The sequence below is a fragment of the Leptinotarsa decemlineata genome, unplaced genomic scaffold (assembly GCF_025532065.1).
Source record: "Leptinotarsa decemlineata unplaced genomic scaffold, Ldec_3_MD MMD2_tig00004204_RagTag_RagTag, whole genome shotgun sequence".
Classification (NCBI taxonomy): domain Eukaryota; kingdom Metazoa; phylum Arthropoda; class Insecta; order Coleoptera; family Chrysomelidae; genus Leptinotarsa; species Leptinotarsa decemlineata.
The window spans coordinates 1,650,812-1,669,532 of NW_027412603.1; the positions used below are offsets into that span (position 1 = coordinate 1,650,812).

Here is an 18,721-nt window from a genome sequence, read left to right on the forward strand (position 1 = left end):
ATTCAACCTCAGATATTTCAGTTAATATTATCTCTAATAATAAAGAAAATGAGTTTAGGTTCAGTAAGAATATATTTAATAAAAATTCACTAAAAAGTTCACATTCAACGGGTAACGATGTAAAGGTATGCTGGAATTGTCATAAAATAAATCATTCTTTACGATATTGTACAGCAAAAAAAACAAAATTTTGTTTCAAGTGTGGAAAACAAAATGAAACCACTTAAACTTGTAGTTGTTCGAAAAACGTTTAAGTAAGACATTTGAAAATGGCTATCATCTGTCTTCAAGTTTTAAGGCCGTAAACAAAAAAAAGAAGACGAATTAATAAATCTACAATCTCTGAGAATAATGATTGGGAGAGTTGGCTAAAATTTGTTGAAAATTTCCTAAAAAATAAACCTCATTCACAACTTCCGGAAATTACACCATTGCTTAAAAGTCAAACAAATGATAATACACCTTACTTAAAAATAGATATTTTTGGAAATTCATTTACTGTTCTTCTCGATTCGAGAATAACTCATTCTGTTCTTGGAGTTTTTGTATATTATACAAAAATTTGGTTTGACGCTGGATAAAATTAGTGATAGCGCTATTCGTGTGGCTAGAAATGAATTTCAAAAACATCTCTTGGCATGTTCAAAATAATATTATGTAAAATAAGTATGTTAGCGGCTTCATAAATGAAAATATAATCAACTTAGTGATCAAGAATCAAGAATACCGGAAATATTGAAAGATTTCGAAGGAATCAGTTCTAAAGATAAACTTGTTCGTACTGATCGACTAATTTTAGAAATTGATACGGCGACTCTGAACCTTTTGAAGTTAGGCAATATCCTTTATTGCCCTATATGATGAATATATTGAACGAAGAACTAGATGACGTGCTTCGTTTAGGTGTAGTGGAACCCTCCCACTCTTCTTGGAATTCACCCGTGCCCAAGTTGAATAGAAAAAATTGTTCTTTGTATAATTCAGTGTTCATATAAAAGTATTTTTTTCTAAAGAATTTTTCTTTCGTGAATTTCAATGTTTATATAGAAGTAGTTTTTTCTCTACCATTTTGTACCTAAAAGATACTTCTTTGATCGATCTGCATATCTTTGTATAGAATTACTTTTTTGAAATTGATTGCTTTCTTCTTTTCTTTGGAAGATTCTCACTTTTTTGTATCTAGATGGAGAAGTAGAAGGTCAAAACCTCTATTTCTCAAAAAACGATGAAAAATATGAAACTAAAACAACAAGTTGAAGGATTGTATAGTTTTCTGAATCGGTGCTGTTCATGAACACTTCCAAAGATTGCCAATACGTAGGTAATCATGAATCCCTATTATATCCGAATCGAGATCTGTTTGTGATGAACAGACTTCTGCAGGCTATGTCTGAGCTATTCTCTTCCAGAAAAACTAGTACTGAATTCTCCTAAAGGCTTTTCGAAAAACAAGAATTCAAATCACGGTTCATCAATATAATGTTATGTTTCAGAACTAAATTCCTTATGATTTTTTTTCACGATTGTACCTTTTCTCCTGGTTGAATCACGAAGTTGAGTCTGTTGAGAACTGGAGGATCATCTGCGACATACCTCAAAGACATGTACTTGAATTGTATCCTTCCTTCCGATGGCCAGATTTTTGGCACTGAGGAATCTGGAAAATAGATCTCCATGAGAGTGAAAATTTGATTGAGTTGTGGATGCAAAAATATAGTGCAAAAATTTATATATTTTATCTATATATACAGGGTGTCCCTGGACTTCCTCTTTTCCTCTCGGGAATGTATAGATGGGGTCAAAATATCACCAGTACTTCATATAACTTTTTTTCCTAAAAGTCTTCGTAACCAAGTTACGGGCCCTCGAAGTTACAAAATGAAAAATGTTTTTCTTTGATAACTTTTCAAGTGAATATTCAAAATCATCCAGATTTTGGTAATTGACTAAACAAATGAATTCCGTCGATGAGCTTCCATGCAGGAGTCAGTTGTTTTGCTACAAAGTCAGGAACGGACTACCCCCGATGATCCACACCCCAAAACTTTGAACTGACAGATATTTTTCAATATTTTTCAACAAAATAAGGTTACTTGGACAATTTTATGAATAAAAGTACTCGTGTGGAAAGTCGATCGGAGCAACGAGTCTTGATAAAAATGTAGTTCTACTCGACGACATCAAACCCGCTCGTCCACCATTATTTGAAATGAATAATTATCAAAGCAGAAATAATAATGATAACGTTGATTCAACAACATTTATAACAGGAATAATACAAAGTATGCTAAAATGAAGTCGTAAACAAAAAGTACAGTACCTATATGGAAGTTTAAGTCACAATTGTGAAAGCAGATATTTTTTCAAAAGAAATATCAAGTTCTGTAGATTCGTGGTGTTTTTAAACTAACAAGCTACTCTACTATGAAATATCGAATTCATTCCATATTTTGTATGTACATAATACGTGTGGAATAATCACGTTTCGTGTTGATCAGTTATCTGAATCTCATGAAACACAACATTCGAATGTTTCAAATTCTTCTTCACAGCTAAACTGTTGAGGAGTTTCACTGATAATTATAATTTTATGGGAGAAATTCTTTAACACGAATCTGAGTTTAGCTGAAAAAACGGACATCGGAAAAAATATTTACTATACTAATAAAAAGCAAACGAATGAACTACAAAAACGGCTGCACATGATCAGGTGAAAAATATCCAGGGAATAATATTTCTTTCACAGATGTTGACAAAAAAACCTTTTAGAAAATTTTGATAAAAAATGAGAAACTGGAATGCGATTTTGTTTCGTTGAGTGGTGCGTTGTCATATGACTATCATTGTATTGTCAATATTCTATAGGATATTTTGAATTTTTTTGATATGGCCGAACAGTTTACATTCAATGAATATGCAGATATGCATGTATTTTATGGACGAGCATTTTGTAATGCTGCAGAAGCTCGTCGTCTGTATTCCTAGCATTTTCCCAATCGAACGGTACCGTCAAGAGAAACATTCGAGCGTGTCGATCGCAGCTTGAGGGAGACAGGTATGTAATAATTGATAATTAATTTGAGCACGTTGTTTAATTTCGATATTATTGTAGGTACAGTTTTGCCAAAACGAGGTGGTGAGGGCGCTCCTAGGACTGTACGTACCGTTGTATTGGAGGAAAATATTTTGGAAGCCGTCGCTGATGATCCTTCAATGAGCATCAGAAATCTATCAGAACAGTTCCATACATCCAAGTCCACTATTCATAGAATAATTAGGGAACAACTGCTCCACCCATTTCACATCCAGAAGGTACATGCCATGACACCTCAAGATTTTCCAGCACGACTGGAATATGCCAATTGGTTCATGGATAGGCAGAGAGAGGATATGACTTTTACTAATCGAGTTTTATTCACTGATGAAGCAGGTTTCAGTAGAGATGGAGTTATCAACTCTCATAATCTCCATATATGGGCCGAAGAAAATCCCCATGGGATATTGCAAACCAAACACCAACGGAAATTCAACGTGAATGTTTGGGCTGGTATCATAGGAAACCATCTTATAGGACCATTCGTTCTACAGGACCGATTGAATGGAGAACGTTATTTGGAGTTCATTCAGAACGATTTGAATGGACTTTTGGAACGTGTTCCATTGCAAACCCGAAGAGATATGTGGTTTATGCATGATGACGCTCCTCCTCATTTCAGTTTGATTGTGCGTGACCATCTGAACCATATTTTCCACAATAGATGATTTGGTAAAGGTGGGCCATATTCATGGCCATCGCGGTCTCCGGATTTGAATCCATTGGATTTCTTTCTGTGGGGGCATCTAAAAAGCCTCGTTTACGCTACACCTATTCACACAAGAGATGCATTGTTGAATAACATTACATTGTGAAGCCATACGAAACGACCCTGGAATGCTATTTCAATTACAGAGAGGGTGTCTTCGCAGACTAAGAAAATGTATAGAGAGAGAAGGTGGTCATATCGAGCAGTTTCTGTAGCGGATTTTTCATTTCTGTTTGCTCTTGAGGCTCTTGAGTTTCGTTAGTTAAACGTGTTTGCATTATAAAAATTCGTTATGAACATTTTACCTATCATTTCCATTTTCCTTAAAAACTAATATTTTCGAATAATGGTAGACATCTCAGGATAAATGTTGTTAAATTAACGTTATCATTATTATTTCTGCTTTGATAATTATTCATTTCAAATAATGGTGGACGATCGGGTTTGATGTCGTCGAGTGAAACTACATTTTTATCAAGACTCGTTGCTCCGATCGACTTTCCACACGAGTACTTTTATTCATAAAATTGTCCAAGTAACCTTCATTTGTTGAAAAATATTGAAAAATATCTCTCATTTCAAAGTTTTGGGGTGTGGACCATCGGGGGTAGTCCGTTCCTGACTTTGTAGCAAAACAACTGACTCCTGCATGAAAGCTCATCGAAGGAATTCATTTGTTTAGTCAATTACCAAAATTTGGATGATTTTGAATATTCACTTGAAAAGTTATCAAAGAAAAACATTTTTCATTTTGTAACTTCGAGGGCCCGTTACTTGGTAACGAAGGATTTTAGGAAAAAAAGTTATATGAAGTACTGGTGATATTTTGACCCCATCTATACATTCCCGAGAGGAAAAGAGGAAGTCCAGGGACACCCTGTATATATATATATATATATATATATATATATATATATATATATATATATATATATATATATATATATATATATATATATATATATATATATATATATATATATTATTATTATTATTATTATTAAATGTAAGTCACAAATAGGATTTGAAGCTTTATAACTCCTATTCAATTCAATGAAATAAGAATAGATCAAATAACAAAGAAATCAACGAAATGAATCAAAAAATATTTTTCATCATTGAGGACGAACACAACTCAAAACTACCTGGACATGACCATCGGATATAACCACAACAAAACATAATTTCAAATGGCAATATACACAAACAAGCTCCATCATACCCGCAAGTTCAAACCATCCACCATCACACAAAATGGCTGCCTATAATGCATTCATATATAGAATGTTAAGGATACCACTTAGCAATGAAGTCCGAAACAAAGAACGAAAAATCATATACCAAATAGCGAACGAGAGCGGATACACCCAAAAGACGATAGTAGGAGATTTGAGCCGGTTCTAAGCCTCCCTCCACCACTATGACGTCACGTGGGGTGGATGACCTAGACGGACTCATGTGACCTTGAGAAATATGTCTGGTGCATGCCACCTTGAAAAATATGTATGGTGCATATGACCTTGAAAAATATGTCTGTCTGGTGCATAGTTGGTATGTGTACATCACAGATTACGTGGCGATGTGACCTTGAAGGGTCTGGTGCATGGATCGTTCAGATTTTTTCTCATACGAGATTTTCTGTGTGTGTGGGTGTGAAATAGTGACGTAATTACATTTGATTGGTGTGTGTGTGAGAATGCACGGTACAGGGTTTCATCATGTGCTTGTCTATGTACAAACATACGTCTGCATACTTCGAAGATCCTTCAAGTAATGAATGTACAATAGGTGTGAGCCCACCAAGTTAGTAGTGGTGTGACGTCACAGCATTAACCGTTCAACGGTAAGAGAGCGAGATGTTCACTCCACGACGTGCGGCTGAGTAATGCGTATTCATCGATGTGCCCTCACCTCTATCGATGCAGTGAAGGCTGTGACGTAACGCATCGCTCTAGCCTCGCTATCGATGGTGACACGCAGGTGGCCGAGGACTGTGCTAACGTCTGCCCTCTTAGAAAGCGCAACGACCACTGCCTGTTCGTATCGACATCCAGTTGGTAGGTGGGCTTGGCTGTGACGTCAGGCATCTCTAGTGGGTAGCGAAGTAGAGTGAACTGAAGAAAGTTAAATAACGTGCATTTGAATAGATAATATTGTAGAATCTCGTGAAGTAATAATTTGAAAATTATCAACTTGAGCTGTGCCTAGGTATATTTAGGGCGAATTGGATAAATATAACAATTGACAAAAATTCTCCCTATTATAGCAAAATTTGATCTCACATTTTCGCTTTGAAACCTCATTGAACTATTGAGGCCCGCGTCGGACTGCAAAGTTGAAGGTTATAAAATAATTAGAGATAAGTAATGAGAAGAGTTCATTGCATGTATTCAAATGATTCAACATGAAACAAACCAATAAAGCACAAGTGATAAGAAATGAGAGTTTAGAGAGTGAATTCTTGGTGCTTGTAACTATCCAATGGGATTTAGGATCTTCATCTTGTGCAATGTTATATGCATGATGACGAATAAAAGGACAGTTATTATTTAGGTCCATTTTATGTACGGAAAACACTGAAGAGAGTGAAATTGAATTACAAAATACATATTCGGCCTGTATTTCTTGGTTCCGTATGACAAAAACTTGTCGATTTTAATATTGCACGTAGCTTTTGCATTCAGTTTCGACCTTTACAGCATATGACATCAGCGTAATTATAAATGGAAAGTAGGATGTGCCATCACTTTGATCGAAAATAAATTCATTCACCTGTCATTGCCAGATTTACCCGGCAAGTTTGGTTTGACTTTGAAATGAATGCAAGGTTATTATATGCTCCAAAACAGATGCGTAGACTCAACACATAACATTTTACAGGAGAACAGACCGACATTTCTCACGAATATGCATGTCTAACATGAACTAGGTACCGCATACTTTATGATGATTCAAAATGCTACACTATATTTTTCTTGAAATATGATTACATTACAATTTGAACAAACATAGTGGATGATATGGACGTAACTTCAACTGAAACGTGGGTATCGCCTCACTTTGGTCTCTTTTTTTCCACACATTGGCAAAATCTGATGGTGAAGTTTGATTTAACCTTGAAACTGAATACTAGGATTTTCTCGAGGGTCGAGTTTTCATGTATGATGATGACACAACAATGTGACGTCCCCAGATCTGAATGAAATCGAAAATGGAACGAAACTAGTAATCAATGAATTCGAATATTGGTGTAGAAACAATCATTTGATGAATAATGGAAATAAAACAACATTTATCCAGTTTTCAAGTAAGTATCAGGGCCCTTTCCAAATGAATCTGGGTTTCGAAACTGAATTGTCTTTCAATAATCACATCGAATACTTGTGCACTTCTCTGAAAAACGTATTTTGCCTTCCTAACAATGAAATTAAATTTTTTGAGACATAATCTCTTGGATATGTACTATGGTCTAATGTATTCTGAGCTTAATATAAATATTACCATTTGGGGACATTCATCAGAAATAAATAGAATCTTAATAAGGCAAAAACGCTTCATTAGACTAATTTCTTGAATACAGAGAATCTTGTAAGAAAACATTCCAAGACAAAACATTTTTCACAATCCCATGCATTTATCTTTACAAAATATTAAGCTACATTCATGTACGATCCCATTTGCTAACAAGAAATGAGGAAATTCACTGTCATTAAACGAGACGGAGAAACGATTTCCATCAGGAAAAAATAAACCATAATGAAACAAATTTTCTCATATACAATAAAAAAGTCAAAGACTTTTTGGTAACAAGTTGTTTTTATTTCCTGATAGAGTATGAAAATAATATTTTTGTGTAACATGTGCTGTTATTGATATAAGTGCTATAAGATAAAATATCTTTTGTAAAATGTGACGTGTCATATATCCATTCATATATCAAAAATGATGACTAAAATTTGACTTTGACTTCTCCGCCAATGTCATGCTGGACGGAGATGTGTAGACACTTGACATTTTACAGGAGAACAGAATGATATTTCTCACACATATACATGCCCTACATGAGTTTTTCGCTGGATACGTTAGTATCATATCTATCAAAATTTCCAAATCTCACATCACAGTTCTCCAACCGCTCGAATGATGAAGAGTAGATTTTGACAAAAAAGGGTGTAATGCCGTATGACTATATCGATTCTTTCAAAAAATTCAATGAAGATTGTTTACCCCATATCGAAACCTTTCACAACATATTGGAGGAAAAACCGTGTCCTAGGATATATTACCTATGTGCCAAGTATGGGCGATTTTTGATATGAACACATCGGGAAAATATACGAATCTGTATTTGAAGACGGATGTTATGCTTCTGGCTATGTCTTCGAGCAGTTCCGCTCAAGTTGTCATAAAACTTATGGTTGGATCCAGCCCATCATTTCACTCTGCCTGGCTATACATGGAATGCTATGTTATTCAAAACGAAACAGCAACTTGAACTCCTCACCGATGTAGATCAGTTGATGTTTTCCGAAAAGGGAACAAGAGGTGGACTGAGTCAAGTTTGCTTCAAGCGAAGAGTCACAGCTAATAACAAATACATGGGTGACAATTATGATGAAGCCAAAGCTGACTCATACCTAATGTATTTCGATGTTAATAATCAATATGGTTGGGCAATGTCTCAATATCTATTTACCGTACTGCCCCGATCATGTGGATAATAAGACAAAAAAATTTCGAACCGAAAGTACATCGATGTAAAACAATTTGAATTGAAGGCTACTCTACAGTCGAAGAAATAGTATGTGAATCATCACAGAAATCTCAAGCAGGCCTTAGAACATGGTCTCATTTTGAACAAGATTCATCATGTTCTAAAGTTCAAGCAGTCCACATGGTTGAAGGACTACAAAGGCTTGAACACACGTTTGAGATCTGCCGCCTCGAATGATTTTGGAAAGAACCTTTTCAAACTAATGAATAATGCCGTATTTGATATGTACTGCTATTTTTAAAACTTAATTTTTGTCCCATATATTTGAATATTCGTTTCAGGGAAAACTATGGGAAATCTGAGAAAGCACTCTGATATCCGTCTTGTAACGAATTGGGATGGGCGATATGATGCCGAAGCCAGAATCTCCAATCCTCGGTTCAAGAGTTTGACTGTCTTCGATGAAAACTTGACTGCCATTGAATTGGGAAAATCCAAAATATTCTTCAACAAACCTATATATGTTGGAATGATAGTACTGGATTTGGCAAAGTTGACCACATATAATTTCCATTATGAATATATGGCTCCTAGGTATAGAGAAAATTTTTGCGCAGTTTATACTGACACGGACAGTTTGATTTATGAAATTACAAACTATGATCCATATGAGATGATGAAAAATGATTGTCATCAGTATTTCGATACTAGCGATCATCAATCAGATATCATTTTCAATATTCCCCGAGCGAATAAGAAAGTGATTGGATTGATTAAGGATGAGAACAACAACGACTTTATTGGACTCAGATTTAGATTATACTCAACTAAAACTGCAACGTCAGAAGATCAAATCACTGATCTGAAAAAAAGATTGAAGCAGGAGAATTATGAAAATGATGAAATCAAAAAAATTTTGGCCAATTTCGAAGTATCCAAGAAAGCGAAGGGCGTTAAACATAATGTTGTCAAAACAAAAATCGCTTTCGAAGATTACGTGGCATGTTGGGAAAATTATACCGAAAAAGCAATCACACAAAAAAATTAATAAAATCCTATAAGCATAGGGTGTATTCAACAGAACAAACGAAGATTGCTCTGAATCCTAGTGATGATGAACGCTATCTAATTCCTGAAACCTACCATACTCTTCCATGGGAACATTACTCAATTCAAAATCTATGAATATTGATTAATAATAATATCAACTACAAATTATTCTCGTCTCTCATGAACGGTTCTATGTACGAGTGAAAATCACATATCACATTGAAAGTTTTTGTTAACATATTATCTTGTTGCTGATATACAGGTGGATATTTGTGAGTCAAAGCAGAACTATTGGAAAAATGAACCCTGATGTCATTTATTTCGAATTGAACCACACACCTATTTTTTTCGAGAGAGGTTTTATATAGGGCTATTGGCAATGTTTTTCTTCCTCAACAATCTAAAAATCAAACGCTCCGGCAACTCTAACTCCTGGGTGGTGTGGTGGTGTTTCAACGATGAACTCACAACGTGATGATATCAACCATTTGTCCTCATTTTTTAGGGTAACATTTCTTGGTCTCTTCCTTCGAAGGGCTCATAAGTATCTATTAAGTCGATGTATTTCCTGAAAATATTAAATTCAACTCTTCCATCATATCTTTTGTAAACAGACAACAATAAAAAATATTTATTCATTGTGTAAGATCTTGTTCATTATATCTTTTCGGTTTACATTTTGTATGAAGTTATTTTGAATCATTAGTCAAATTGAGTGTGTTTTATTGATGTTCAAAATATTATTTTCAATGGAAACATAATTTTTCTATGACATCCATCATCTTATAGAATCAAACCATAACAAAGAGGAAAGATCCATGTTGACTTTACGACGACAGATTGACATTACCAGAAACATAACCAAAATAACCAAAAAATAGCCATTAAATCATCTTGTATGAAAGCTGTTTTGGAAAATGTGTTACTGAAACTTGTTTTGATCTATTTCAGTTCAAAATCAATTCAAAAATATCTGTTAATTTTTTTTGAATACTTGTTGTTGATATAAATAGACGAAAACACACATAAAAATTCAGTTTTGACCAAATTGCAGTATATTCAATAGCTAAGCACTCCATTAATTTTGAATCTCGATATTATAGAAAATGCCAAGTCGAACAAACATGTTATTATCAGCATATACCCTTTTCAATATAAGTCCTTATTGAGATTAAAATCTTTCATAATGACCAATCAACCACATCTATCCTTCCAATATTCTAGACATATATCTTCAATATAATCAAAAGTCAAATATGGAGCTACATAATCGAAAATTGATATGATGTAGATTGCGATCATACTGTTGGAATGGAACAATCACATTACAATTGTAGCGAATCAATTGTTTTGCTATTCGTCTATAGTTTTGATCTAAATACATAACATCGATATCTTTATGGCTACACATTGAAACCATTTTCTCAAATTTGTACCAATATATTTCAAGTACGCACTTGATGTTATGAGAGTTTACTTGATTTTGAGATTTACTGGTGTGTGATTTTTCAGCGTATCAGTAGAATGGCTTCAGTTTAATAGGGAGACTAGATCAAGTTTATTTTTTTTTCAACCATTCTCACCTGGAAATAAAGCCAAACATAACGCATTTATGATGCAATACCGGACAGTCCTGTTTCGACCCGCCATAGCTCTCATCAGTGGTGTTACGCTGAATCACAAATTCATTGCTAGAATCAACTGTAATTGAAGAACAAGCTATAGTAAAGAAGCGGGTTTACATCTCCGCCCACGGCGGGGGTGGAGTTTGCAGAACGGTTTCGGGCAGTTTGGCCACTCGACTTTACGTTCATTATAGACTCGAAACCGGTCTGCAAACTCCACCTACGCCGTGGGCAGAGATGTAAACCCACTTCTTAACTATAGCTTGTTCTTCAATAATAGTTGATTCTAGCAATGAATTTGTGGTTCAACGTAACACCACTGATGAGAGCTATGGCGGGTCGAAACAGAGTTGTCCGGTATTGAATCATAAATGCGTTATGTTTGGGCTTCATTTCCAGCTGAGAATGGTTGAAAAAAAATAAACTTGATCTAGTGTCCCTATAAAACTGAAGCCATTCTACTGATACGCAGAAAAATTACACACCAGTGAATCTCAATATCAAGTAAACTCTCATAACACCAAGTGCGTATTTGAAATATATTGGTACAAATTTGAGAAAATGTTTTCAATGTGTAGCCATAAAAATATCGATGTTATGTATTTAGATCAAAACTACAGACGAATAGCAAAACAATTGATTCGCTACAATTGTAATGTGATTGTTCCATTCCAACAGTATGATCGCAATCTCCATCATACCAATTTTCGATTATGTAGCTCCATATTTGACTTTTGATGAAATTAAAGATATTTGTCTAGAATAGTGGAAGGATAGATGTGATTGATTGGTAATTATGAAAGATTTTAATATCAATAAGGACTGATATTGAAAAGGGTATATGCTGATGATAACATGTTTGTTCGACTTGGCATTTTCTATAATATCGAGATTCATAATTAATGGAGTGCTTTGCTATGAAATATACTGCAATTTGATCAAAACTGAATTTTTATATGTGTTTTAGTCTATTTATATCAACATGTATTAAAAAAAATTAACAGATATTTTTGAATTGATTTTGAACTGAAATAGATCAAAACCAGTTTCAGTTACACATTTTTCCAAACAGCTTTCATACAAGATGATTAAATGGCTATTTTTTTGGTTATTTTGGTTATGTTTCTGGTAATGTCAATCTGTCGTTGTAAAGTCAACATGGATCTTTCCTCTGTGTTATGTTTTGATTCTACAAGATGATGAATGTCATAGACAAAGTATTTTTCTATTGAAAATAATATTTTGAACATCAATAAAACACACTCAAGTTGACTAATGATTCAAAACAACTTCTTACAAAATGTAAACCGAAAAGATATAATGAACAAGATCTTACACAATATATAAATATATTTTATTGTTGTCTGTTTACAAAAGATATGATGGAAGAGTTGAATTCAATATTTTCAGGAAATACATCGACCTAATAGATACTTATGAGCCTTTCGAAGGAAGAGACCAAGAAATGTTACCCTAAAAAATGACGACAAGTGGTTGATATCATCAGGTTTTGAGTTCATCGTTTAAACACTACCACACCACCCAGGACTTAGAGCTGCCAGAGCGTTTGATTTTTAGATTGTAGAGGAAGAAAAACATCTCCAATAGCCCTATATAAAACCGCTCTCGAAAGAAAATAGGTGTGTGGTTCAATTCGAAATAAATGTCAGTAGGGTTCATTTTTCCAATAGTTCTGCTTTGACTCACGAAAATACACCTGTATATCAGCAACAAGATAATATGTTAACAAAAACTTTCAATGTGATATGTGATTTTCACTCGTACATAGAACCGTTCGTGTGAGACGAGAATAATTTGTAGTTGATATTGTTATTAATTGATATTCATAGATTTTGAATTAAGTAATGTTCCAATGGAAGAGTATGGTAGGTTTTAGGAATTAGATAGCGTTTATAATCGTTGGGATTCAGAGCAATCTTCGTTTTTTCTGTTGAATACACCCTATGCTTATAGGATTCCATTGACATTTTGTGTGATTGCTTTTCCGGTATAATTTTCCAAACAGGTCACGTAATCTTCGAAAGCGATTTTTGTTTTGACAACATTATGTTCAACGCCCTTCGCTTTGTTGGATACTCCGAAATTGGCCACAATTTGTTTGATTCCATCATTTTCATAATTCTCCTGCTTCAATCTTCTTTTCAGATCAGTAATTTGATCTTCTGACGTTGCAGTTTTAGTTGAGTATAATTTATATCTGAGTCCAATAAAGTCGAGCATATGCTTTCTGTTGTTCTCATCGGATTGGATTTTCATCAATCCAATCACTTTCTTATCCACTCGAGGAATATTGTAAATGATGTCTGATTCATAATCACTAGTATCGAAATACTGATGACAATCATTTTTCATAATCTCATATGGATCATAATTTATAATTTCATAAATCAAACTGTCCGTGTCAGCATAAACTGCGAAAAAAATTTTCTCTATACCTAGGAGCCATGTATTCATATTGGAAATTAAATGTGGTCAACTTTGCCAAATCCAGTACTATCCTTTCAACATATATAGGTTTGTTGAAGAATATTTTGGATTTTTCCAATTCAATGGCAGTCAAGTTTTCATCGAAGACAGTCAAACTCTTGAACCAAGGATTGGAGTTTCTGGCTTCGGCATCATATCGCCCATCCCAACTCGTTACAATGCGAACATCAGAGTGCTTTCTCAGATTTTCCATACTTTTCCCTGAAACAAATATTTATATATATATGGGACGAAAATTGAATTTTGAAGATAGCAGTACATATCAAATACGGCATTATTCATCAGTTTGAATAGTTTTCTTCCAAAATCATTCGAGACAGCAGTTCGCAAACGTGTGTTCAAGTCTATGTAGGGCTTCAACCATGTAGAATGCTTGAACTTTAGAACACGATGAACCTTGTTCAAAACAAGACCATGTCCTAAGGCCTGCTTGAGATTTCTGTAATGATTCACATACCATTTCTTCGACTGTAGAGTAGCCGTCAATTTAAATTGTTTCACATCCGATGTACTTTCGGTTCGAGATATTTTTGTCTTAAGATCCAAATGATCGGGGCAAAACGGTAAATCCTTATGCATATCGTGAAGGTTGTTTGGATACTCCATATCAACTTCCAGTATATAACCCTCCGAGGCATCATCAGGCACAGTTGTGATATCAATGTTGGTGTCCATCCACTCAAACCAGCCGTATGGTAGATATTGAGACATTGTCCAACCATATTGATTATTAACATCGAAATACATTAGGTATGAGTCAGCTTTGACTTTATCATGATTGTCACCCATGTATTTGTTATTAGCTGTGACTCTTCGCTTTGAGAAAACTTGACTCAGTCCACCTCTTGTTCCCTTTTCGAAAAACATCAACTGATCTACATCGGTGAGAAGTTCAAGTTGCTGTTTAGTTTTGAATAACATAGCATCCCATGTAAAGCCAGGCAGAGTGAAATAATGGGCAGGATCCAAACCGTAAGTTTAATGACAACTTGAGCAGAACCGCTCGAAGACATAGCCAGAAGCATAACATCCGTCTTTAAATACAGATTTGTATATTTTCCCGATGTGTTTATATCAAAAGTAGCCCATATCAGCTTGGCACGTAGGCATTCCTCCTAAATGTTGTAAAAGATTTCGATAGGGGGTAAACAATCTTCATTGAATTTTTTGAAAGAATCGCTCTTCATCATTCGAGCGGTTGGAGAACTGTGATATGAGATTTGGAAATTCTGATAGATATGATACTAACGTATCCAGCGAAAAACTCATGAATCTGAATGAGTTAAAGAATCTGAAGTGAATCTTGCTACCAGAAATATTTTTAGAGAAAGATATATACTTTTCCTTTGTTATCGGCCAAACGGCGACACTTCCATTGAAATCCAATGCAATATTTCCTATAACAAAATGTGCATCATACCCTGATAAGTTATGAAACACGATGGGAATTGTTGGATCATTGATAGTTTATAATGCACTCATTGAGTGATGGTTGGCGGATTAATTATTTTTAGGTATTTGACGATTATGGTCGCATACTATTTTGTCTGATATATTGAATGGTTTGTCACATATATGACAATGAGTTGCTGCCTGAAAAAATGTTTCCTGGCTGGCTGATATATCTACATCGAATGGACACTGGAACACAGTTGCAACATCTTCAGCAAACTGACCTATCTCGTCTGCAAAACATTTCATACAATTTTCATCACGAAATGATCGATAAAATGATAGTAGTGTATCATCATGAGATCGTTTCACATAATATCCAACAGATGCCGGAATGTGTCGTTGATATTTATTGCCATCTTGTACAGATACCAATACACTCGGCATATATAACGAAAGGCGATGTAATTTTATTTTTGAAATTTTTGAACCTCAAAATATATTTTCCCCCCATAGGTAATTTTGGTAGGCATTCCTTTGTCTTCGAGCAGTCTTCAAGGTGTTTATCTAACATAGCTTGCGTGAAAAAACAGTGAAAACATCTATGGCACATGTTTGCTTTTATTTTCAGCTATGCTCAATCTTAGCGGTGTTACAGTATACTTGGATTTAAAAAGTTTCAACGTGTAAACATTAACTGAGAAATCATTCTGCTCTTTGAAACTATTTATCTGAATAATTTTTATCGGAAAGTGAATACCTCACAACTTCAGAACATTTGAATAGTCAGGATAAGATAGGATGTGATCTGAATGTTGTCCATGGGGAACTGGATACAACGCCGAAACAATGGCTCAAGCGAAGCAGGCATTATCATGATTTTTCGTTTGATTTGAGATGGCAGTTCAATGTATGATGAACCTTTCTGCGGCACAAATTTGTTTACGGTAACCCCCAAATTCACTACTGCTATCAACGTCTAACCTCTGTCACGTTCCTGAAACTCTTCCAACTTTATCATGATTGGCTCCATAACATGTTTCTCAAACCATATATTCATATCAGTGTGACTATGGATGGATGAGTTAGATATTGAGAAAAACTTATATTCGTTAAAGATTCGATCGCCTTCGACAACCTCAAATTCTTCACCGAATGTCATATTAACCTTTAAAAATGCATCCTTTTTCAGTGCATTTTGAATTAGTCTCACAAAAAGGGTCTTATATCGACCAAAAATGAGGTAGGGTTCTTTGCTTGAGATTACTAATCACTTCAGTCCGGATACGCGAATTGAAAGCCGATTCTGAATCATCCCAATGTACTCGATTAGAGGCTGTCTCTTTCCGGCTAATCAGGCCTGCTCCTTTCTTCATATCAAATTTCATCTGATTACGTAGTGTTGTATTATTGATCAAGAATGCTGGTAGATTTTGTTTCCCACCCATAGTAATAGTATTTTTCAGATCTTTTTTTATTCGTTTAGAAGCCTTATAACACTCTTCAAGTTCATCCTTCACTGTTTTCTCCTTGTATTCATCTATTATGAGGCTCACGATAGATGCGATATATTTCATCACATCAGCAAACATTTTTCAAAATTGCAGAAGCAGGTTCAACAATAACTTATTGACCGAGATGGAGCGCCAGAAAATATTCCTCGAACAGTAAATTAGAAACAGCACTACCTAGCGGGGAAAACTTTGCGTTAGAAGTAATGTGACCAAATATGAATATGAATAAAATCTGTTATTGAGACACATGTCTTATGGAATCATAGTATATCAGAAAACTGAATTTCTATGATGATTTATTAGTCTGAAACACCATATTTACAGAAACAACAGTAAAAATGTTGACAAAAATGTTGATCACGCTATTACAGTATCCAATTCGATAGCGACAAGTTGCATTACTGTATCTTCATCATGCAGCAAGTAAATGTGCTGTTTCTGTTCAAAATCGGTTTTTCCGATAATCAGCTGTCGCATCCATACGAACGACAACTCTCAGAAGTTGAAAAACTTGTGGGAGCTAAGGACTAACGAGGTCTTACCTTTTAACGTGTGATTCCTAACACGGTTGCAGAATCATCGTAGCTTCAACCATATAAATTCTCTCGAGAAAAATACTACAACATAAACATAAGCCTGCGTGTGTATGTACGAAAAATGTGTGCATTATGTAATATTTGTGGACTCACAAACCAGTATAGCAGGACATCGACGGAAAATGACCACGTAGTCAAGTTGAAGATCAAACTCAACTTCAAGGTTAGATCATGAAATGGTGGAGGGAAGGAATCAGTTTTCAGGTTGAAGTGTGAAAATACTTATTTTCAGTTGAATACACGCTTACGTCATATGGTATATTGATTTGAATCTTGGATGATATTGGGATTTAAGAAGAAGATAGTAATACATTCCAAATTGAAACATGTGTATTGCGACATGTAAAAGTTCATGTCGAGAATATATTCAGGTGTGAAAAATATATCTTATTTGCTGCAAAATGGTGTGTTGTGACTGTATACATTGTTTTGGAGAACTTCCAAACCCCGTTTAGAATGATTTTCGCTAAAAATGACCTTTGTATTCATTTTCACAGTCAAACCATACTCCACCGTCAGATACTGCATAGTCTTTAATTCCAAATGATTAGATTGTCCTGCAATACGTGAAAGTTCTTGTTAGGCGAGCATATGCATGTGTGAGAAATATCAACCTATTCTACTGCAAAATGGCATGACCCTACGCATCTCTTTTGGAAACTCCGCAAATCTCCGTCTAGCATAAACTGGGCAGTGAATGAACTCACGTTCAGTTTCAAGCTCAAACCAAACTGCTCTGTCAGATCTTGACATGGTGGGGGAGAAACAAACCAAAGTGAGAAAAAACCTACTTTTCAGTGTAAATCATATCAATATCATCTACTGTATGGCTTCAGATTTGTAATCAATCATGTTTCGAAAAGAAAAACGTAGTGTGACGTTTTAAATTATTACATCATTTTTAAGCGTGCGGAAGTTCATGTAGGGCATGCATATGTGTGAGAAATATCAGTCTATTCTCCTGTAAAATGTCAAGTGTTGACACTACATGTCTACAAATCTCCGTCTAGCACGACATTGACGGAGAAGTCAAAGTCAAATTTTAGTCATCATTTTCGATACATGAATATGACACGTCACATTTTACAAAAGATATTTTATCTTATAGCACTTATATCAATAACGGCACATGTTACACAAAAATATCATTTTCATACTCTATCAGGAAGTAAAATCAACTTGTTATCAAAAAGTCTTTGACTTTTTTCTTGAATATGAGAAAATTTGTTTCGTTACGGTTTATTTTTTCCTGATGGAAATCGTTTCTCCGTCTCGTTCAATGACAGTGAATTTCCCCATTTCTTGTTAGCAAATGGGAATGTACATGAACATAGCTTAATATTTTGTAAAGATAAATGCATGGTAATGTGAAAAATTTTTTATCTTGGAATGTTTTCTTACAAGATTCTCTGTAATTGAGATGAAAAATTATTCTAATGAGGCGTTTTTGCCTTATTAAGATTCTATTTATTTCTGATGAATGTCCCCAAATGGTAATATTCATATTAAGCTCAGAATA

At 34.7% G+C, this 18,721-nt stretch overlaps 1 protein-coding gene across 2 annotated transcripts in view; it reads right to left on the reverse strand.

The window, feature by feature from the left end:
* LOC111516582 (ATP-binding cassette sub-family C member 4) overlaps positions 1 to 18,721 on the reverse strand; it is a 292,552-nt gene that overhangs the window by 15,609 nt on the left and 258,222 nt on the right. For both annotated transcript variants that reach the window (XM_074178651.1, XM_074178652.1), the window contains one exon: positions 1,530 to 1,657. In XM_074178651.1, coding sequence (XP_074034752.1) covers positions 1,530 to 1,657 — 128 coding nt within the window. The remainder of the gene's footprint in view (positions 1 to 1,529; positions 1,658 to 18,721) is intronic.